Source organism: Pezoporus flaviventris, unplaced genomic scaffold (assembly GCF_033815535.1).
Source record: "Pezoporus flaviventris isolate CSIRO_AGI_PZ_B2104156 unplaced genomic scaffold, CSIRO_AGI_Pfla_v1 ptg000025l, whole genome shotgun sequence".
NCBI classification, from domain to species: domain Eukaryota; kingdom Metazoa; phylum Chordata; class Aves; order Psittaciformes; family Psittacidae; genus Pezoporus; species Pezoporus flaviventris.
This window is the reverse complement of record NW_026892573.1, coordinates 21586924-21611054: the sequence shown is the minus strand read 5'-3', so window position 1 is coordinate 21611054 and position 24131 is coordinate 21586924. Positions and strand designations below refer to the sequence as shown.

The window sequence follows — 24131 nt, the reverse complement described above, 5'->3', positions numbered from 1 at the left end:
AGCACAGCACATGGGAGATAATGGTGTTCAAAACTGGGGGGACAGGTGAATGAGAGTGCTAGAGGTAGTCCTGAGCAGCACCAGCTGGAAATTCAAACTGCAGTATGTAATTGAAAGGCTGGGACTAAAATAGATGCATCAACCACGTGAAGACTGTGTTAGGTAGGAAAGTGGAAGATCCCAGGCCCAGACGTAATCTTCATGGGCTTTGTACCCTCTGCAAGGTGTTAGGGGGAGCTGGCGAGGTCTTTCCTGGAAACACTGTTTTTTATCAGAAACAGCAGAGCCATCGAAACCAAGAACCGGTGTGTGTAGACACCCCACTTGCTACAAAAAAAACCAAATGTATTTGACAGAAAGGCTTGATCCTACATCCTGAATGAACTTTCTAATTAGTAGGCAGTCAGTCTTTCCAAAGAGCAATGTTAAATTGTATTTGTGTAAAGAAGAAACGTCTCCAGCAGGCTAGATAGAAACTCACCACAACATAGGCGAATGTGCAATTCTCTCACCTAGAAGACTGAAGATTGAGGTTGTTTAAATCAATCCAAATGAAAAACTGAAATAGTATATTCTTCTCCCCAGAAGTATGCTGGCTGACAATATGGCTAAATACTTTTCCATTAAAAAGTTCCAAAATTTCTTGATGTTTTAAAGTCTTCAAAGTATTTTCAGGACAGGAAAGTCAATTTCTGCCCAGCTTAAAATGTTCAGTAGTCTTACCAATATGGGTATATGAGGGATTCAAATATCAAGACCATATTCTTCATGTGTAAAATATAAGCCTGGAAATTCTAGGTCAAAATTAGCTGTGAAAGTCTTAGAAGTTGTCCATAGGTCTTCCAAGCAGATGTGATCATATACATGATACTTCACACTTTTTTAGTTATATTTGTAGTGTTCTACTTGTGTTCTTTGCAGCTGATATTTTTCTCCGCTTTTGCTTTACTTCCATATTCTGCAGTGCTTTCTTGGTTTTTTTTTGGTTTGGGATGTTGTTTTTTTTTTGGTTTTTTTTTTGTTTTTTTCAGAAATCAAGTTATATACTGAAAATCTCTTGTATTCCCCAAAAGCTAGAATATGTCTATGTCTATATCTATGTCTATGTGTGTGTGTAATTTTCCAGTTACTGAAGTTAAACCAAGAGATTGAATTATTTCTAGGACATGCTGCTTTACATGTCTTGCACTGATATGGAGAAAAGGATATCAATGGACTGAAAAATTAGTGGCCATGACAATGAATTTATCTAGAAGTTTCCTAAACATTTTTATATCCTAACTTGTTATTCAGAGATCCACATTTGAACAGAATATCAACATTAAATTCTATTTAGTTTATATCTTCACCAAATGTAATAATTTGCTATCGTGAGCTGCAGCTTCCTCACCCACCATATCATTTTTAGTTCTGTACAGATCCTCTAAGAAGCAAAGCTGTCACTGCCATCTAGTGTCTTCAGGACAGATTTCTGGAGAGAGCGCTGGGAAAAAAAGGTGTTTTCATGGTTAGATTGAATTCCTCCTCCAGTTTCTCACCTAGGAAACCACATGTAGCTCACAATAGCTCTTACAGTGTTTTTTGACTTTCCAGATATTAATGATTTTAGAGGAGAGCTGCCTAATTTCTCACTTTGGAAAGTTTAAATCATGTTTGCTCACTTCTTTCCTTCCTGGAATATGTATTTGCATCCTTTAAATCCTACTTGTTCAGAATCATATAACCAGCACAGGAACTAGTCCTGAGGAACATGTGACAGATTCATTTTTCTGTCTTATCCTTTCTCCCCTTACAATACAAGTACATGTGTTATTATGTGGGTTTGTGTAGTTCCACATAAAAAATATCAATGAGGTGGGAAGTTATTAATTCTGCTTATATTGCATCCTGGGGCACAGCTGTCAGCCTCTTGTGGTCCTTTACTCACTCAAGGCACCTCAGGGAAAGCAGTCAGATCGGTGTCTGTGTCAAGAAAAGAACTCATTCCTTTTCAATATGTGATGGTCTTGGGCAATACCGCATACGGGTCCTTGTCAGGCACTCACGCAGAGTTACCCTTTTAGGATTGCAGTGGGTCCCAGGGACCTGAGTCCTGCAGAGTTTTCCTTTCTGCCTGATGGCAGCGTCAGGGCCCCTCTGGCTCTGACCTCAGCCTTCCACTTCCACAGTACAAACATTTTTCCATTTTTTCTTAACAAAATGCCAGGAACTGCCAGGCCGGTACTTTTCACAGCTGAGGTAGAGCTAACCGCAGAGCAGCTCATGTCTCCCACTAGGGATGCAGACGCATGAGCTGGAGCTGTGCCTGGACTTGTGCCGAAAGCTGCTTCCAGTCAGCCGAGTGGCAAACAAGAATCTGACAGTCTGGGCTGGAGAGCAGCTGGATATGATCATGCTGAAGCCTCTTCAAGATCCAGCTTCTCATGCAGTATCTTTTTCCCCTGCCAAATGTTCAATGTTAGCAGAAAGCCGAGTAGATATGAAAGACATTAATTGATGTCTCCTTGCTTCCCTGTCCACCTTTCCTGATCCAGTAAAGCTCAGGTAGGACCTCTCAAATTCAGAGCACTCAGACTCAACCACCAGCTCATATAGAAGACTATTATTTTGACACAATTTTCCACCAAATCCTTACCCTGGAATAATGAGGACTAGGATTACCTGTCCAGATCCTTATTTCACTGCAGAGTAATTAAGCTAAACTGTAGCTCAATGCCAAGCACACCATGTGCTTCTTTTTACAGGCACGCCGTGACTGTAAAAATTGATTTTCATATAAAAAGACATAATTTCTGCCTATTATGCATAGAGAATTATACTGAGCTTTTTCCTAACAGTTTTGTCAGTATTATATCAACAGAACTTTGATATTAGTCCACTTTAAGATTTTCCATTTGCAAGGGTTTTTTTTTCAGCTCTATTTCCTTGCATTGCTTTTAAGCATATTAAGGTTTGGAATTTATTAATTCACAGGTTTACAGCCAAAAGAGACCGCTGAATCCAAGAGGTTACCTTGGCTAACCATCCATGTCATGTAAGGTACAGAATTGATTTCACTTAGCTCATAGGTGGGTAAGCCTGGCAATTTACACCTGCTTAAAGGTATTCATTGCTGATGGGCTTTGCTTGGCAGGCCTGGCTGGATGGTTGACTTAGGGGTTGGTTTTGAGGAGGCAGAAGAGGACAGTGTAGTAGAGTTAATTATTAATGCTAATCATTCAAATTAATGTGGAACTGAATTTCACAATATTTCTTACTAAGTTCTCATATTTTCTGTAATGATAAGGACTAATTCCATCTTTGTTTTTATTCTTCAGATTTAAAGGGTCTTTTACCTCTGTTTCTGCCTTTCTCTCCACCTCTCTGTTCTATAAGATTTATTTTTTCAAAGGAAAAAAAAAAGCAAACCAGATTTTTAAATAGAGGTGAAAAATTTAATTAATAAAATGCAGAATTTAAGGCTTCTGATGTCTTTTATTCAGTAGCTCTGTCTTGCTCTTATGGCACACAGCATAGGAAATTTTAAGTAATTGCACAATGTTATTTTATTCCTCCAGTTTATTAAACATATTTTTTTTTAACTGAAGAATAATCACAGTCACACATAATTCATATAGATTTAAAAAAACAACAAACAAACCAAAACGCGACCAAACCAAAAACTTACATGGTACTGAAACAATTGATATAGATATTAGAAGAGTGACCAACATACAAAAGATACTATTTTGAATATTTTGATTTGGATGTTCAGGTTCTCTGCTGGCACAGCTAGGCATAACCTCTGTAAATGTCACTTAAACTGTTTCAGTTTACACCAGCTGAAAACATGGGTTGTGTAATAGATGTAGCTTCATGCAAGGTTTGAACCTGTGTGATTCTCTTGCTGCTACTTCTTTCTTGTTTTGCAGTAACATACAGGCTGCTGATTTCTGAAGGGAATACTCTTCCCTTTTCTTGCTATACTGTCTGCTTTGGAATCACACATTGTTGCTTCTCTACATTCTTCTTGTTCCAAAGATGACATGGGCATCGAGGGGGACACTCCCATCCAAATGGGGATACATTCAAATTCCTTTGAATTTTCTAACGAACTTCTTGTATTGCAGCCTGGTGTTATCATGCTTAGGGAGTCACCAGGGAGTTCTGACTCATTCATTGCACATCTGAATTTCCAGTACGTTAACACAGGTAGTTTGAAAATATAGCACTCCTGGGTTTATCAGGTCTGTTTCTTGGAACATGCTAGGAGATCCTTGAAAGATGCTAGACATGCTCAGATTGCTGGGAATTAATAGTGCTCATGATCAAGTGGGATGTATCCAGCACCTCACTTTAATACTAGAGAAACTTTAAATGGTGTAATGCCCCTTGAAATGCTAATAATTTCTTTTCTTCTTTCCTAATAAGTTAATTCAGTCCCAGACTGACATGCAGCTATATAGTTCCATATATACAGGATATATTTGGTGATGGGTAGCTAGTGCGTGTTCATAGAAACTTGCTTTCCTCTAATAAATCTGTATGCCCATATTATTATTTCCATGTACTGCAATCTGTTCTGCAGCTCAAGACATGGCACTTAGCTGTAATCAGCACCAAAAAATGGAATTAGTATGCAGGACACGGACAATTCTTTTGCTCCAGATGCTGTATTCAAACTGCAGTGGACCATTGAAGAAGTAGAGATAACCTAAGGAAAAGGAAATTTAACATGAATTAATCTTGAAAAAACTGTGTGGTCAAATTAAAATTATCCTTCAAATAAAAATTATCCTGTTGGTTTTGATTTTTTAATAACTCTTCAAAATGTAATATTTTAGTAATGCCGAGCTAAGTTTTCAAGGGACCTCATCCTATTTACCAGGCCTGGATAGGTGTTTGAAAATAACTGATATTTTAATTTACAGTCAACCTCTACATTTTATTACTATACAGAACTTGCCTGGTAAAACACGAGGTTTGTTTTAATGTTTAAGACTCTGACTTTGAAGCACTCCTTAAAGAGTTGGATAGGAATGGGCTCCATTTGAAGGAAGAGTCACATTATAATACTTCTACATTAAGCATATCACTTTAAGTCCCATGAGCAGAGAAGCAGGTCTTTTTTTGCTGCTTGAATACGTACATATGCGGTTTATAAGAACACCGTGGGTAATTTAGGTTGGAAATGTGATTGAGTTGAGAACAGAAGTGTTGATATGAAAAAATCAAAATTAGAAATTACAGAGTTTCCCACAGGACATTAATCTCAAGTTTCAACAACTAATTGTAATAAAGTTTCATTATCAGATTACATACCATTTCTTTGATAGACTGCATCCACTCTATCACCAATTCCTGCGAATTCATCCTCTATCAGCCTGGGGTAGCCTGCTTCCATAACCTCTGCCTCTTCATCATAACTATAGTAAACACAAAAGAAAATGAAAATTCAGAGGATTTAAACATCCTTGCAGTTCGCTCCGTGTCCTTTAATATGTTTTGAAGTTACCCATGTCAGAAATAGCCAGCAGCCTTTAGGTAATTTTTGTCTAGTGCAGAAACAAAACTTAGGGCAATAACCAGGGCATTCTTCCACCAGATGTACAAGCTCAATAAATATAAAACTAATAAAGCTACATTTTCAGAACTGATCTATAAGGTATGTATTATATGGAGATGATTGTACCTGGACGTACTGGCACTACCAGCCTATCTTGAGGGTGTTAGTGAATGCGAACAGGTGGTGATGTCTTAATTATGCATCAGACCTGGCTGAAAGCCCTACTCACGAACAGCAAGAACCAGCCATCCTAGGGTGGGATAGATTTCTTACTCTCATAGCACCAATTCCCTTCTATGTCACAAAAGCAACTCAAGGAAGCAAGAGAGGAATTTTGTCTAGGTGACATGACAATATTGTAAATTCTCCAGGATTAGGGCACTTTATTCTACTTTCACTCTTGCAGCTTTTAAAGGTTGTGCCCATATGTTTATAAAAAGCTTGCATAAACCTTTATGACATATTTTACATAGCTGTAGCACCATGAAAACCATAAAGTAGTAACATGTGAGCCACAATCAGTGCCTGGTTTGAAACAACCTGTTGACCTTTTTATACTTCTGGACAGGTTATAATTAGGCACACACCAATCTGTTTCCATCTTACCTCCAAAACTTATTTCCAGAAAAAAAGAGAGTCTTGCCAGTGTCTTTGATATGGACAGCTGCATCTATTCTTCTCATTTCTTTTGGGAACCCCATTTCATATATCTTTTTAGGAAAGTCTTCAATTATGTCATAGCCATTCAAAGCCCAGACTTTTTTTCCTGAAAATAAGAACAAAGTATGCATAAGTCTTTCGTAAAGGTTCCTCTTTAAGAGCAGAATAAAATAAGGATGCAATGATCCCTATTTCCATACAGCTAACAGATTCTTAGATCACATACTCCGCAGGTATTAAGGTGTTTATGCTAATTATGATCCTAGGTGTCTGAGCTTAATTGTGCATCTAATTCACTGAAAAAAATATAGATGTGCACATAGTGCAACCACAGAATGTTTTTTTTTTTGAGCAAGAAAGGTAGGATGATTTTTTCTTCTATTGATTACCTTTATGTCACTTAGTAAGCTTGAGTAAATGTGTACTTCTCTGCCAACATCAAAATTGAAAACTCACCCTTAAACATGAACACAAGATCTTTGATGGGGTTTTCATAAGCTGCATCTATTTTATTTGGAAGCTCTGGCCAAAAAGACTTAAGTAACACCAGTTCTGCATCAACCATCTGAGGGTGCAGTCGCCAGAAAAACCTAGTTCATAAAAAGAAAATATATTTTATGTTTCTTGTCATACTACAGAATATCAGTATCTTAGATGTGCTATACTAAAAATCAGTTTATGAAGAATGAATTTTTTTTCATTACATAGAATTTTCAATACATAGAGCCCCTTGTAGACATTTTCTTCCCTCACAGTCACCTAGCTGCAACCCATTTCTGTCACTCACGCAGTGATCATCTCAAACAGCAACAAACTTGGATTTTTTTTTTTTTCATTTAAAATAAGAGAAACACTGCTGTCCCCTGTAAGGCTTCTGAATGTAGTGAACTTCATTCAAATAAATGTTAGTAGATTTTTGCATGTTGAAGAAAGCCCTGTGAACTGAAAAATGTGTACAAACATTGTCAGTCTTCAGCCATATCAGCTTCACTTCATTATACGGGCAGCCAAGTCTGTAATTGTATTATAAACCCTGCCTAAAAAGATACATGATGTAGATTCTTAGAGGCATCTATATTGATCTGTGATATTTTTAAGCTTATGTTTACTCAAATCATTAGTAAAAGGAAATGCAGTATTAGCTTGCTTAAATTTCATCCAGAGCCCAGCATCCATGATATGGCAGTCTCTTTACCTGTCCTTGAAGATCAGCATTTCTCCACGAAGTTCTGTTATTGCATCAAGTGCTAATTCTACATCACATTTCTCTGGTGTTTTGGGATGTTTTGGGTTGGGATCTTTGTCTCCAGCACCTGAAATTATATTGTATGATCTAAGTTTGACAACTTTAATTCCCATTCTGTGGATCATGATATGGAATAAGACATGGAACTGTTCCCAAACAGCATGATGAATAGAAGCATAATGGGTAAAACTATCTGTATTGGGGAAAGTCTGTTCTCTCTCTCTTTCCTTTAGCCAAATACATTCATGGACTTTCAAGTTCAGCTATTCTGCAAAGATGTTGAATGGACTTGCTATTTTATCCTGAGTTTTGAAGGTCCCCAAGAATTTTTATTCTTTCCATGATGAAACATGTATATTTCTGTTTCTCCCTTTCGACTCTGTTTACCTTCTATTTTGAGACAGGTCAGAAAGCATAAAGAATCTGCCCCCCACAACCCACCACTAAAGGAGACAGCACAGTGACCATCTGACCAACTGTGACTAACTGTGACCAACAGTGTTACTTCCTTTTATTTTATTTTATTTTATTTTATTTTGTTTTGTTTTGTTTTGTTTTGTTTTGTTTTGTTTTTTCCCCTCTGAACTATTAAATCTAAGCATCTTCTGTTCCTGAAGTCTGGTTGCCAAGGATCCACTGAATCATCTTAATCAGTCATGACTGCTGACATTGAGCATCTGCAGTTCCATAGTAACTGTGCAGTGCATTTGTAAGAGGTTATAATGACACAGGAAATATATAGTACATATTATACAGGCTTACCATAGAGCTCTTGGATACCTTGCACATCATCATCAGGAAGCACAAAACCAGTTTTTCCAGTGTATGTGTAAATTGGAAACATCAGAGCTCCAGGGTCTCTGGAGTGTTCAAGTCCCAGTGAATGACCAAATTCATGGGCAGCAACAAGAAACAAGTTATACCCTACAACAAATGACAGTGAAAGTAAATGTATAGCTTCTCATGTCACCGAAGTGACTTGGACTAATCAACTAACCTTAACACTGTGCCTTAACATATGGGATAATGAAGAAGACAACTGGATAAATGGAAAAATTATGTATAATTGCTTGTCTTTTTCAAACTATCATGTTTGGGTTTTTTTCTTAATAAGGACTTAATCTGTTGAGTATTTCATAGCTGGTGTTTAACCTAAACCTTATTTGACAATGCTGTTTTGTAGGCAGATTTAGATTTCTTGAAATTTCTTAGCAACACTGGAAAGCTCCAGGGTGAAGCCTTAGCCCTACTTAAATTTGAACAATTTTTTTTCAGGAATTCACTTCCATTATAGAGTCAATATTGTTTTCAGTGTTGTAGAAATGAATGCCAGGAGGGTAAAACACCACAGTCCTGAAAAAAAATTTAAAAAGAATGGTTTGTTCTATTAAAGCTCTGCCATGAATAAGAAGATGAAGAATTTTCAAATTAAATGCAAGTAAACTCTTACAGCTGTTTTTTCTATAGGCTTAAGTAAGGTAATTCCCATCAGCCTGTGATCAGAACTAGCTGCCCTTGAGCTCAGTGAAATGACCAAATGATAAAATACCCTGTTTGTGGCATTTTTAAAATTACTTCACTTATAGGTGTGTATCTTTCATTTATGATTAAAGGTTAAACCCAGCTTCCTATGAGTGGACAGTGAACGTAATGATGAATGAACAGTAAACAGACAAAGCAAACTGTTTACAAATATCAAACAGGACAAAATTGTCCATCTACCACTATTTCAAACAATCTCAGAAACCCGCGTTACCTCTAGAATCATCTGACCAAGCTTCATCATCATCAAAATGGGCATCTCCTCCATAGTCTGGACCCGGAGGAAAAGCATGAGCCAGTAATCCAGAGGGTCCATCAAAGGGGTAAAAGTCACCATGTTCTATAAAACAGCATTCAAAACAATTAAATAAATTATCCCACCTTACTGATAACAATATAATTATAAAGTAAAAATAACTTTTTCTGTGTTACCTTTAGTTCCAAAGGAGATCATGATATCGGCTACACCACTTCGTATTCTGGTGAAGTTAAGTGGAGTCACATCAGACCAAACTTTGAATGCTTTTTTGAAAGCTCTGTCTACTTCAGCATGTCTCAGATCTGAAGTGTAATTCATAATTCTATCCAACAGAATAATATCTCAAGTTAAAATGTGTGAAAAAAATGTGCAATACACTTTCATCTGACTGTACATCTCATTAAAAGTTTTTGCATTCTTCCTCCTTATGTTCTTATCTAGAAACAAAGAGCTCAGCATGCAGCTGCATACAGTATTAAAAAAAAAAACCCCAAACAATTTATAATTTCATTAAAATCATTCAGTGGTATCTGAAATGATAAAACAGCTTTCTGTAATTTGTTTTATACGCACCAGAAGATACAGAAACTGACACATATATAATGTATTAAATCAGATTGTACCAGTAACTTCAAACTTTTTTCTTGCCATAATAAAAATCTCATGATTTTTTTTATCTGGAGGAATAAAACATGATCTAATGACCTTTTTATAGGCTAAATTCATATTAAACTAATATTTATCACCCGGTACTGAACTGATAGATTTCAGTGATTTCATATTTGGAATATGCTAAAGAAACTCAGGTTGCAACTGGTCAAAATCGCCTGCTGACAACCTTGAAGTGTTAAGAGAGAAAGAGCACTGTAGCTTCCCAGGGTCAACTTTCTGATGTCATTGTGCAGGGTTTTGTCTGACCAAGCACAGATGTCTACACCTGGACTGTGAAATGGAAGAGAGACAAGGATCAGTCCCAGTTCTCACAGACACATTGCACAGTCTGGTTTGCATCTACTGACCAGGCTCTGTCCAGGACAAGACCTATATGAAGGAGACATTAAAACAGATCCAAGGCAGAGCTAAGGAGTGAGCTACAGATTAAGGGCTGTAAGGATCTGTGGGGAGGTGCAAGATATTAGTCTCTACCCCTCTTTCATTCGGCAACATGGATGTGCCAAGAGTGTCTACATGGAGGCCAGATGAGGTGCTACTAGTTCACTCCATGTCAGCTTTCCTCCATGACAAAGTGCAGTGGAAAAAATATGTATTTACTTCCTTGGGCTGTAAAATGGGCTTGGGAGACCTTCCTAAAAGTGGGGCTAGGAAGATTTTAAACTGCAACATGAATTTTTGTCAAACCCAAATGCAACCTTCTCCCATCAACCCCATATACTGGAAACATAGTGGACAAGGTACCTGAAAAGGAGGTAATAACAATAATAACACTCAAAATGCCATGCATTTACCTGTAGGTCAAATTAGTTTTTGACCATTTCAGTTTTCTAGGGAAAAAGTTATATTCCCCCACATCTGGGACACCACATCTTGGTTTCTGCATCAGCTCATATGTTTCTTCATCTAATTTGCCTGTCACCTCCAATCCAAAAAAAGCTTGCATTTCTCGGAGTTTAGATGCCACTGTGTTGGCACTCTTCCTCATTATGCCAGCAGGATTTGAATGGAGACCATAATGAGTCCTGAGATAGTGCTAAGAAGTGGAAAAGAAATAATAAGCCTAGTTTCCAAACGGCTGTAACACAACTTACTATTTCTAAAACATGCAAATGAATTATTTTATACTGTACCTCTGCAAACTGAAGGTCTTTCTCTGTGAATTCATGGCTATCTTCAAGGGGAATAGGGATTGTCAAGCAAAATGACAAACCCAACAAAAAAAAGAAGACAGCTGAAGGTCTTGACTGCATCATGCTGGATTGACGAAATCTGAAGCCCTGGTGTCTTAGAGAGCAGTTACCTTTACTTTTATAGTCCAACCCAGTGAGACACCACTTCGCGGTTAGAACTTCCTTGTCACTGAAAGTAAACATGCTTAGACAGCTACTTTTTCTCTCCTCCCAACACTGTGGTTTAGGCATCTGTTGTTCCACTGAGGGCACTGAAACTGTATCCTCTTATAAACACGGTATCTGAATATTGAGATAGATTGTGGGAAGAAATGGGCAGAATCAAACCGCACTTTTTGATTGTTTTGCAGTAACTTAAACTGCAAATAACTTTGCAGTAACTTAATCTTCTCACCTAGAAAAGCTGCCTTTCTACTGTTTGATAGGCAGTAAAAATACATAGCAACCTCGTGATTTTTAAAATAAAATCTACAACTTTTCAATAGTTACACTAGTTCAACAGTAACTTTTAATATATGGAATAGATCATACACACTTCATAAATACTGATTTGGCTGATAAGGAATAATGTTATAGAGTACACACCGGGATATTACATTTCCTTGTTTCTCTAAAGTAATATAACTGTAATGCATTAACACAAATTTTACTTCAGAGATTCATCTCTACCTTTCAGAATAATTTACTGCTTGAGATATACTGAAAACCAGAAATATTAAATATTGGGAAATAGTTTTGAATATTTAAAAATGTTTTTCATTAGTACTAAAGTAGGTCATACAAAGTGCCTAGTTCATATAATTTATCTTCCTCGTAAAACATGAATTTACTGTATGAGTGGACACAACCATAGATCAATGAGACAGATACTAGTCTGAGAGAGTCAACTTACCAGCTACAGGTAGGCAATGAATCTGTGTGTGTAGAATGACAGAAATATGTGATTTTGACTTGTGAGAAGGCTAATAGTATAAATCTGGCATTGTGACAGACACAGGCATTATTATGCTTCAAAGCTTAAAGAGGATCTCTGTCTCACCAGGATCACTCCAATCTCAGCAGCTGCTAAGACTTGTATCACATCACATGTCCACAAGCGTGGGTCCAAGGGGAGGACCACTCTCTCCAAGGGGAGGGTTTCTGCCACCTTCCTCTTTCATGGAGGTTCTGCCTGTATTGAAAACCTCAGGCAACTTTCTCATAGAGGCTGATGCACACTTTCTGGAATACACTACCCTGCCACAGATGTTGCCTTGGTGACAAAACAGGAAAAGGACAAAGCAGTGAAGCTGAATGTGTAAAAGCTCAATTTGTAATTCAAACGATGTTAACCTTCTGTCTTAGAATGACAAACAGCAAAAGCAAATAAAGCTGAGAGGAATTCGTTATGTAGGCTATTTCTACCTCTATTCATCTCAGCCAGTGCTAAATATGATTACAGCAATTAAGGGCGGACAACACCTCCTCAAACAAATTCTATGTTGTCCCTTACATTGTTCATCACCAGTGCTGGGCCTTTTTTTTCAGTGATGGTGACATAGAGCCTGTTAATTATCCCACCTTCTTAAGAAGCACTCTGCCTTAATGCTTCAGGATGAACACTGAATCCATGTTGCTGATGTGCTCACAGTGTTACAATCCTTGCTAATGCCAGACTGACAGATTAGGTATATATCTTAGTTCCTTCCTTCCAGAATTTCTGTATTGATATTTGCAGCATGCTTTCATTAATGTTGGGATACTTGATTATGCGGTAAGCAGAGTTTACAGAGAATTTTGCTTGATTTATGTGAAGCTTAGGAACAGTGGTGCTGCCTTGTCATGGCACAATAAAAGCTAGGAACAAGAGTAAAATTAAAGAACTGTGTTAAGCCTACTGAATGATGCTCCAAGGTGTGCAGCCCTCTTTTTCAAAATGTTTAAGCTGCAGTAGTCAAAGCAGTAGTAAATAGAGCTGTCTAGAATGAAGAGAATGAGAGATTAGATAGGGAAGAACGATTTTTCACTTTCTACTCTCTGTGACTTTTTCTTTGCACAGATGCTCTGAGTCTTTTGAAGTTCACAGTGAAAACTCTTTCAAAACCTTTGCCTTCAGCACCCTTTGTTGAGCTGTCCTGAGGCACTGCCAAGGAATATTTGAAACACTGGACAAAATAATTATAGCAAAAAAACTGAAACAGGCAGCTTTTCTGAAAGCAATTTCTCTTAATAGATTGGTGTAAGATGAGATGCATAAAGCTGGGTCTTCTGCTATCATAAGGCAATGAAATGAACAAGTGAAAAGACATTCCACCGCTTTGAACAGATTCTGCAAGTCACAGAGCATAAATCAAACTAGTAAAAGAGAAACTGGCTTCTGAAAGCCTGTGTGTAAGGAGCCATCTGAGAGTGGACTATGGCTGAATAATGTTTTTGCACGTTCAGTTGATTTTTTTGGAAGCCCTGGCCATGTAAACATACATGATCAAATATGTTTTCTTACACATTTCATTACTATTTATGTTACACCAGTGGCTAGAAGCCTATATTAAGGAACAGATTTTTATGTCCTCTGAACACAAACTGAAGAAACACTGGTGAGGGCCTGTGTAAACAAGCACATAAAAGGACCAATGAAAATGAGCAGCATTCCACGTTTTTCTGAGACTGCATTGCAGACAGAGCATGTGATTTTCTTTTTAAGGGGAAACAAATCACCTTACAGAGCTGGAAACCAAAAAAAAAGACCTCTGAAATTACTGTCTATTACCTTAATACATTAACTCTTTAAAGCCTCAAAGAAGTTGAGTTTTTAAAGGCAGCAATGACAAATGGCAATGTCAAAGCCTGTCAGTGTAAAACAATGTAAGATATAAAATCAATGGCTCAGACTCAAGTGATGCCACTGTCTGAGTTGAAAACAGTTAAAAACTATGAAAAGAGATGTAACTGAAGGTGAAATAGTCAGCAGTGGTTCGCAGACCTTGTGTTGACCCCAGTTCAAACAAGTAAGCCTGGAAAGTTGCATTTTAAAAGCATTGAAACCCACAAAACTGCTGAATAGAAAGATTTCAACAAGCACAGCAAAATTTCTGCAGTTCTGGCATCTTGTGGGCATGGGTAAAGCTAGCTGGACTGATGGTAATTTTCACAGGCACAGCAGGCCCTGGAACAATCAGATCAGTTCTCCCCCCCCCCCCCAAGGAAAAATGGCTAAAGAAGTATGGGAGATGTGGGGAGAAGAAATGAAAAGTGCCTTAAAGCAGCACGTTTAAATACAAGAATTATGCCAACCATATGGTTTCAACATACATTTTGCTACTGCAGCTAATTGAAAGGTGTCATGTTTGATTTACACTCTGTGTTTGGTGCCCAAAATAGCACTATGTGGTGAATGCTCTGTGACCCTGAAACAGCAGACACTCCACTTAAGACAAATAAACAAAAGTGAATGGGTCCCTTTGTTAATGTTTCTTACTTCTAGTTGTATTTCAGGTGGACTGTCTCCAGTGCATAGGGCAACACTATGATGTTTAGATCAGCTTCCTCTGGGAAGAGGGTGGTATTCTAAAGTGCATTGGGCAATTGGGTAAATGGAATCACAGAGTAGTTAAAACACATGCACTCTGGCTCTGCTTCTTCATATGGGATTTCATCTGTGGGACCTGTTTCAAGAAAAGGGTCAAACACAGCTGTAAATGGTTTCCATTAGCTGCTCTTCAGCAGGGATAGCAAAGGGTGTTACACCAGCCTGACTCCTTTTATATTAAACAGCTCATCCCTGTGCCATTTGGTGGCAAAAAGTTGCAACTGGGGTGCCCAGAGGTGTTCAGCAGGGTCCAGTGCCCAAAGTAAGACACATATAAATGTATTCCCAAGAGGCAATGGCTGTTGTTTGAATGAGTCCCTGCAGACTGTGTGGACAGCTGGGTCCACCATGGATCTGTTTCTTTTCTACCTGCCTGCGGCACAAGACAGCTTGCAGCACAGCACCTGCATGAGCTTGGCAGGACCCAGGGGCTCCTGCCACACTGGGAACTGCAGATCAGAGGTAACTTTCTTCTGTATTCACTGAGCTCCAAGGTGAGATTCAGCTGTAGATTAGAAGATCATAATTTGAGCAACTTCCTGGGAGCACTCGTCTAAACTTTCGTTATAAAGTCAATACACTCACAAAACCCTAGGCAGCAGTTCAGCTTACACTGAGGTAGACACATTGGTATTGTTTCGGTTGCCCACATAGAGATATCTAATTTTTGAAGAGCAGGGAGCTCTCATCAGTCCTATGTCACGTCTGACAGGCTCATGCAGATGTCTTCGGTTCCCACCTACGTCTCAAATGGCACTAGATGCTTTCCTTCGAGCTGCTGTGCCGAGTCCCTCACAGCTGGGCTCTGCTGCCTGTGACAGGGCTGACTATAGGGAAGCCACACCATCTGGTGCACACAGAGATACTTCAGCTTAGGTGATATTCTAGAGCTGAACTTCAGGCCAGTTTTCTGCTTATGCCTGAACAAACCAGGAGCCACCATGCTGCAGAAGTTTGTTACTGCTGTGCAAGGCGTTACCTTTGCAGCTGGAAGGCATTCAAGCACTTTGCAGCTAAGAACAGTTCTCCTGCTCACAGCTGCATCTGGCCTGAAGGAACAAGGGCTCCCACCTCATGCTGACATACAAACTGAAAGAAAGAAAATGCCTCAAAGAGGTGTACAAATACAAGTTTTCTCCGTACAAACACCTCCTGAACAGGTAGAAATTTGCTGGATTCAGGAAAACTGCCCCAGAGAAGTGAAGGCACCCAGGTCAGCTGCTCCTTGCAAAGCAGGAGCTGCAGTCTCCAGTGGAGGTCAGACCATTCTCTGCATTTCCTTCCACGCTGAACATTCATCAGGACTGGAACTGGCTTCCTGTTTTGGTCTAACCATTCTATATCAGCTACCTGCATCATTTTTCTGCTTCAGGATAAAATGTAGGATGCTAAGCTATCTATTATAACTTGACAGTTGTCACCTCTTCACAGCAATATTTTTGTATGTGCAGTGGTATGTCAGTAGACACCAAACTGCTCAAGATCTGCTCATTTATTGTGCTTCTTGCTGCAGTTAGCTTAGTGCTCCTGTGTCCAGGCTGCACTAAATGTTTGAGGAAGATATTTATAGCAGCTGCTGTAATAGACTTTCATTGATTCTTGAAAGAAATAGATGGAACCTGTAAAAAATAATTCTTAAAAGTATTTGAAGAATCACTGCAGCCATTATGTTCTGAGATTGTAGAAGTATTTTTTTCTTTCATTATGATTACTTTATTGCTTTATAAAATGTGGTACCCATTTGTCAAAGCCCAATACTCTCTGATTGGGATTTTCAGATTTTCCACATGTGTAGGGTTTAATGCTTAATGCAGATTACTTACTTGAAGTTATTTGAAGTTACATGGAATTTTGATTTAGCACAGTGATGTAGCAATGTACTTAAATCACAATGTAAGTATAAATTACAACTAGCAAAGTATAGCAATTGCAACATAGAGCTGAATCACAGTACAAATGTGATTACTGGTCTCTATTATATGCTCACTGTAATGACACTGGATGTCCACAGTCCATGGAAAGTAACCTTCTGTTGAACCCAGCTCAAGACTCTTGGTCTCTTCAAAGTTATGAAAGTGATGAAAGTTATGAAAGTTATGGGTGGTTATCATACTCAGTGTGGGGCTGAGCCACATATACGCTGCTCTCACACAAACACCCCCCATGCTGCTCTGGCTAACTCAGGAATACATTTTGCACTCTTGATTAACTCAGGGGTGAACGTTTACACAGCTTGCTGATCCACTCAGCAGGTGTAGCCTCAGTTCCATTTGTGTTGAGAAAAGCTCAGCTTTCTTCAAAGTGCTCACGGCCAGTCCCCTCCTTATATTCATGAGCACATCACCCTTACCCATCGCCTTAGAGCCTTCTTCACTGTAAGTGTTCATTGATTGTTCACATCAAGTACAAAATATTCAGTTATCTCTATTACTAGCAAATTGTACACAAACAATGAGTTTGTTTCTAGCTGACGTTCTTTTGCACCTAATGGGAAGGAGCTGGTGAGCAGTACAAAAAGTAGAAAACAAAATCCCAGCAATCCAGTTCAAATGTAAAACCTTCATTTTCTGACTTTGTTTCTTGAGACACACACCACCTTACATTTCTGTTTTAACTTCTGATGTTAACATTTACAAACACAAGAATGAAAACTGTATCAGCTGATTAATTGTTCTGTATCAGTTTCTGACAAGTATTTCACAGCAACCAAAGATCCGCTAATATCATGAAGACATTAATAAATAAATTTGAACATGAGAATCCACTAAAGAGATTTCAAGTGACAGCCAACTTTTGGAACCCTGGTTTGTTGTTTGTTTTTTTTACTAAGACTAATGTTATTAAAAAATCTGTAATTTATGTAACCTGAGTATACCTTAAGTGTCATACATAAGCATACTCAATAAAAAGTTTGCAAAGTATCTAATTTTGGTATCGCATTACTGTTGTTAAGCTACAGAATAACAGAGTAACTCAGCCTGGAAGAGACCTGAGGAGGTCTCTGGAACAACCTTCTGCTCACAGCAGGGTTAGCTTTGAGGTCAGACCAGGCTACACAGGGCTCAGGGCTTCACGCAGTCATGGGTGAAAACCTCCAAGAATGGAAACTGAAAAATCTTTCTGGGCAGCCTGTGCCATTGCCCAACAACCTTCATGGGGAAAAGGTTTCTCTTATATGTAGGCTGAACTTCTCTTATTTCAGTTAATGCCCACTGTCTTTCACCTTCGTGCTCTCCACCACAGTGACATGCCCAGCTCCAGCTCCTCAAAGACCTCTCCATAGGCACTAGGAACTGCTGCTAGGTCCCCCTGAAGCCATTTCTGCTCAAGGCTGAACAAGTTTACCTCCCTACCCTCTCCTCACAGGGCTGTTACTCCAGCCTCCATCTTGGTGTCCTACCCTGAATTTGATCCATATGGGGAAATGACCTTTTTGATTAAATGTATGGCCACCTTTATATTATATTGTTCTGTAATGGAAAAAGATGGGACATTCATTTCTGTGCCACTTTAGAGTTGAAAATATACACTCTGCTAGGTAGCACTAGGAATCTTCTTAAATCACCATTTAGTAATCTCTTGCCAGTAATTCAAACCTTAATTTTAAGCTTACCACTTGTTTGTAGTACTTCCTGTAAAACTGTACGCATCAGACATCTAGCTTTTCCCTCACCTTATTTTCAAGAGCTTTTGCAACAGAGTTGAGAAGCTGCTTTTAAAAAAGCCCAGCTGTATAAACAACATGAATGTGGCTGGCAAGCAAAACCAGGGCTGTAAAAATTATACTTCCGTTCTTACACATTTTTTAAATGCATGGCTTTACTCCTAAAACTCCTTACAAATCAAAAATTTACAGCAATCTTCATTCAAAGATTGTTTTTTCCTGTGCACTTCTGTGAAGGACAAGCACCTGTTGTTAGGGTTTGTGAGGATGTTCCTTTTTGGGTCATTTCAATGCAACTTCTTAAATTCATTTGACATTATTCTGAACTATATGTGTGCATATATGGGAAGCTTTGATTCTGAAAACAAATTTGGGGTAGATTTTTAGGTGGAAATTCCAGTAGATGTTGATTTGGAAAAAAGGAAAGACATCACGCATACAGGTCAACTAGGCTGTACTTAAGATTGATGCATCTGGAAAGTGTCAGGTAATACCTCATTCAGTATAGAATATTATTTTGTGAACAGTGGCCACAACTCTCAGTTTTACTGGTGCTGAAGACAGGATTTCACTCCTCAAAATCCACATCATGATACTAGTGGATTTTCAGTTACTGTGAAATTCTTGTCAGAAACTGATTATTATTGGAACAATTAACCAGCTGATACAGTTTACATGTGAACCCTAATGTGATTCAGATTAAGTTCTTTTGGTATGTCATTTTAGTATTTTGAACACCATATCTAAAGCAGTAAATTAGCTTGCACACTAACAGTGCTCTATATGAATAATGTTAACAGAACATTTTCAGCCATTACTGCAGATCTCATTTCTCTTTCTGCCATTCTGTAACATTCTACCCTTTTCACCCTGGCCTCTGCTGTATAGATGCTCTTCTGTATTCACTTTCACAAAAATATAATAGCTTGAGTTCTTCTTTTCCACAAGACCTAGCACAAAATGGCCAGCATTCTATTGCAAATACATGTGATGGGGAAAAAATGATGTATTCTCCCATTGTGTCCCCACTAAAATGTACTCAGACTCTCTCTAATGTGGCTTTGAACATGTATTTGCAACATGGTAGCTGCAGGATGAAATAAGAATGAAAGGGAAGAATTTCTGTAGAGTTTTTTACAAGTCCTTAGAAAGTAATTTCTCATCACAGTATCTCTGTTCTTCTTCATTTACTGAAAAGTTCCAATCATGTGTTTTCTAGCCTTTGCATTTAACATTTTCTTTTCATTCTATGATTCTATGACTCCATGATCCCATGATTCTATGATTCTATGAAATCTTCCCTTTCCCAAGCAACAGGTTAAACATTAGATGTTGTAGACTCCTCCTAGACACAATAAAATAAACAAGATTTTGTCTTGCTAAAGAGCACTAAAGGGACAAAAATTGGACCCTTTTTTTCACACCTGATGAAAAATACCTGCGAAAGAAATTTATACAGGAGTTTATAACTGTAAAACATAAGAAAAACACAGCAGAGAAGCCACTGTTTTAGCTAGTTTACCTAGATTTAAAACATCACAACAAAAAATTGCTTGTTACAGATAACATATGCTCAGTCATTTTTTGTCGCCCATTGATGTCGATTTCTGTGTAGACTTTAGCCATCTGAAGACTGCACACAGTAGCTTACTGAGTTTATGTCATTGTCCTAATGAATATTATCTGCAGGCAGTCATACTTGTTACCAAGGGATTGTGCTAAATCAATTGGAATTTGTGTCTAACATCCAGTACAGAGATGTACTTTTTGGCCATCTTGATAATTAACTATGTTCAGATGTTTCACAAACACCAGGTATATTAAACAGCTGCTTCAAATAACTCCCACTGTGTTAATACATATTAGAAGTTAGTTACCATACCATGATTTATACCAGTGGTCAACTTTCGGATTTGCTGAATTGCTTCAGTCTCTCCATTTAACATAGAATGACTAAATGGTCCATTTAGCTCAGTATTCTCTCTTAGCAATAGTAATAAGAGATGATATCTAGGGACAACATGAGTCTGATGAGTTTTTGACTGATACTGGCTGCTTTCACAGTCTTCTGTAATAGCAAGTTCCACATATTCACTTACCACTTTTACAGAGATGTTTTCACTTCTCTATCTTATATCAGACTCCTGCCAAACTGATTCAATGCCACCCTTGTTGTAATACTGTAGGATTCGATACGTAACAGCTTAAATTCACCTTCAAAATTTTGCAAATCTTAGTTATATCAAGTTCTTGATCTCCTCCAAACTTCTATTTTGGTAGCTGGTCCATTCACTTCATAATTTAAATTGCCTTTCTGGGTACTTTCTTTACTGTCACTATACCCTTTCTGAGATTTGGAGAATAAATCTGCACAAAGTACTTAAGAATTGAACACAAAGTTTTCATGTAGTGGCAAAAGTATGCTCATCATAATTTTTCGTGTTCTCAGAACACGAACAATCATTCGTGTTCTCAGAACTTTTCCTGATGCTGCTCAGCACTTTGTTGTCTTCTTTTGGCTGCCACAGCATATTGACCCATGATTCCTGAATGCAGATTCATTCTTGTAGAGTTCACTCTTGCTCTTATATAATAGGTTGCTTACCTTCCAAGTCCAAAGGTAGAAAGAATGCGAACTATCTTAAGAGAACCAAAGCTGACATGACTGCAGATTTTTGGTACTACTGCCTTCCTGGCAGCAAAAAATAAAACAGCTCTAGAAGAGCACACAGTCTTCTAACATTATCAAAACATAAGGATTGATTTAGCTTATTGTGCAATTTTTTGTTTCATTGCTTCATTATCATTTACAGGAAAAGAATAATAACAGGAAGAACAGATCTATTTCCCATCCAAAGCTGGCATGACAAAAACCCCCATGTGGCTAAACAAACTGTAAGTTAAATTATAGGATATACGATGTGCTGTACACCAGATAAATGTATGTTTTTTTCTAAAGCTGTGTGAGTAGCTGAATCTTCTGTTCAGTTTGAATAAGAAAAAATAAAAAAAGAAATTATTTGATTTGAAGCTTTTTGTGTTTGTCTAAGAAAGACAGAGACAAATTTGAAGGAAAAAAAGAAACTAAAACCACATTTCATGTATCGTTACTGAGAGCTAAGGCTTAAGCAAAATGAATGTAAAACCCATGAGTAGTATTAGTAAGTACAATCATAAGATCCAAGGAAGTGATCACTCTCTCTATCTGGCACTTGTGAGACCACATCTGGAGTGGTGTGTCCAGGTCTGGGCTCCCTAGTACACGGAAGAGGCTACCAAGATGGTCAAAGACTAGGTCACAGGATACAGGAGGAAAGGCAAAAAAAGCTGGGTTTGCTCATGCTGGAGAAGGTAAAGGGGAAACCTTACTTCTATCTACAAGTACCTGACAAGAAAACGCGGAGAAGATGGAGACACTTTTCTTGGATATGCACAGAGAAAAGACAAGAGGCAACGAACACAAACTGGAACATTGGAAATCACACTTATATATTGGAAAAATGAGAGTGGTAAAATATTTTAGAAGTTTTGAATCTTCAACAAAATTCAAATAATCAAGTCCTTTAGAACCATGGTCTAATTAAACATGAGCAAGGTCCTTTCCAACCTAAATTAGCCTACGTTTCTGCAGTTCTTTGATGGCTGTTCTTGATCCAATAGGTCATCGGAAGGTCTTTCAGAAGAAACTTAAATATCTTAAGATCTCAGCTGCTGAGAAACAACACTTAACACACTGCTTTTGGTTTGCTGATTGTTGTGGGTTTAGAGTGGATCATGTTCCTTCCGCCCAGTTCAGATTCATGAACAATTTCAGGTGCAGTGAAATTGTATGTTTTGAGTGAACAAAATATTTATCTAAATTTTTTTTAGCTCTGATTTTTCTCATATTTCATACTAGTGAATCAATGATAAAATCTAAAAATTAGTCTTCTAGCTTCACAGTGCTTCACAAGCATTAGATGAATAATCCTCACATATAGCTATTACTTAATTAAATAGTTTCTTGCAGGGTATATAGTAAAATTGAGAAAGATTCATCCCAAACATAAAAGTTATATGTCAATTTCAGTGCATTCATTTCTGGCAGTTTGTTAAGCACCTCAATTTAGTCCTCAAATCCTGGTCAGTAAAAATTCAATGGTATGTATAGAGAGCAGGATCTTAAAAATATGGGGGAAATGATCAATAAATATCAATTTACAGACCAATAATATCAGCAAACTTATTAAAGATGATCACAGATTTGAAAGTCCAAATTCTAGTGCATGATGCTCCAATGAAGTTTGCAAGTTAATTCTTCAACCAATAAATCTGACAAAAAAGTATCCACTACCAATGGTTTCCCAGTCTAATCTCTATGTAATCATAATGTATTGCTATTCCAGCACCAAAGAAATATCAAGTTGACAGTCCAAAATACACTTTTTTTTTTTTGGTAGGTTTTCCCTTCAAATTTCTTTATTAATTTGTATGCTTAGCACACTCATTCAAGAAGAGACAAAAAATAAAATATAAAAAATCTAAGTGACTGGCTAAAAATTTCTTGACAATGCTATCTACACAGGCTTTGTAAGAAGACAAAGTGATCAAAATGGGCTATTCTTAATTCTTCCACAATGGAATTTAGATGTGTGAGTGAGCACCATGTATATGAGAGTTATAAAGTACCTGGGAACATAAAATCATTAGTTAGGTTGCCAAAGCTAACATGTAGTTGTCCAGGATTAATTATCATTGTGCCCACTTTAACCTAATAGAAATTAAAACTGTTCTGTGATTTGATAAGACTTGGTTGGTAGTTATTTGAGTCACATAAAACTATGACTCATTGTCTGAAACTCAGTACTTTTAGATTATTAAAAAATGGAGAGACAATTGAGGCAGGGAACTCCTTTGTCTTGTTTACTCAAGGAATGAAGAGTAAGGTGTTTCACAGACATTTGAAAGCAGGTCTTTTCAGTGAGTCACTAGTGGATTTTCCACAACTGCTATTAAATAACTAGAGGCTTAACAACAAATAGCTGAATTCTTAGATGAGCTACATGTTAAAGAAGGCTCAAAATAATCTCTTCTAAATGCTAAGTCTGTCTGTGTCAAGAAAAACAAAGCTAAACTTTTCCAGGCACAGCAGCATGTTGTCATTTTCACAGATCCTTTAGCCAAATGATCCATTTGTCATGATATTACTCTATGTTTTCTTTTTCAAGTCTATGGAAATAGACACTGCTCTGAACAACTTCAAAATATCTTTGTAAAGAGTCAAAAAACTGTGTTAATAATAGCTAATTTATTCACAGTAGTATATTCAAGCAACCAATGCTGGATACAGCAGCCTTCCAGTATCTGAAGGGGTTCTACAAGGATGCAAGAGAGGGACTTTTCATCAGCAACTGTAGCAGTAGGACAGCTGGTGGTGGGTTCAAACTTAAACAGGGGAGATTTAAGTTAGGTATAAGGAAGAAGTTCTTTTCTGTGAGAGTGGTGAGGCATTGGAACAGGCTGACCAAGGAAATTGTGAATGTTCCATCCCTGGCAATGTTCAAGGCTAGGCTGGACAGGGACTTGAGCAATATGGTCTATTGTGAGGTATACCTGCCCATGGCAGGGGGCTGGAACTCTTTAAGGTCTTTTCCAAACCAAACTATTTTATGATTCTATTCTATGGATATAAATAGTAAAATGCAATCGACTTTCTTTCTCACTACTTATCCAAATTGCTCCAGAGTGCCAGGACTCTGATAAGTCACAAATTATTTCGATTAAATAAAAGATGTGTTTTCAA

The 24131-nt window shown here is 37.8% G+C and overlaps 1 protein-coding gene across 1 annotated transcript; it reads right to left on the bottom strand.

Moving 5' to 3' along the window:
- Positions 1 to 3473: 3473 nt before the first annotated feature.
- LOC133271771 (collagenase 3-like) lies at positions 3474 to 11213 on the bottom strand. Its single transcript, XM_061458188.1, has 10 exons — positions 11058 to 11213; positions 10719 to 10960; positions 9426 to 9574; positions 9208 to 9333; positions 8214 to 8375; positions 7401 to 7518; positions 6662 to 6795; positions 6152 to 6311; positions 5302 to 5405; positions 3474 to 4693 (listed from the first exon to the last, which is right to left on the bottom strand). The coding sequence occupies exons 1-10, from the start codon at positions 11178 to 11180 to the stop codon at positions 4593 to 4595; spliced, it is 1419 nt and encodes a 472-aa protein (XP_061314172.1). The 5' UTR covers positions 11181 to 11213; the 3' UTR covers positions 3474 to 4592.
- Positions 11214 to 24131: the final 12918 nt, after the last annotated feature.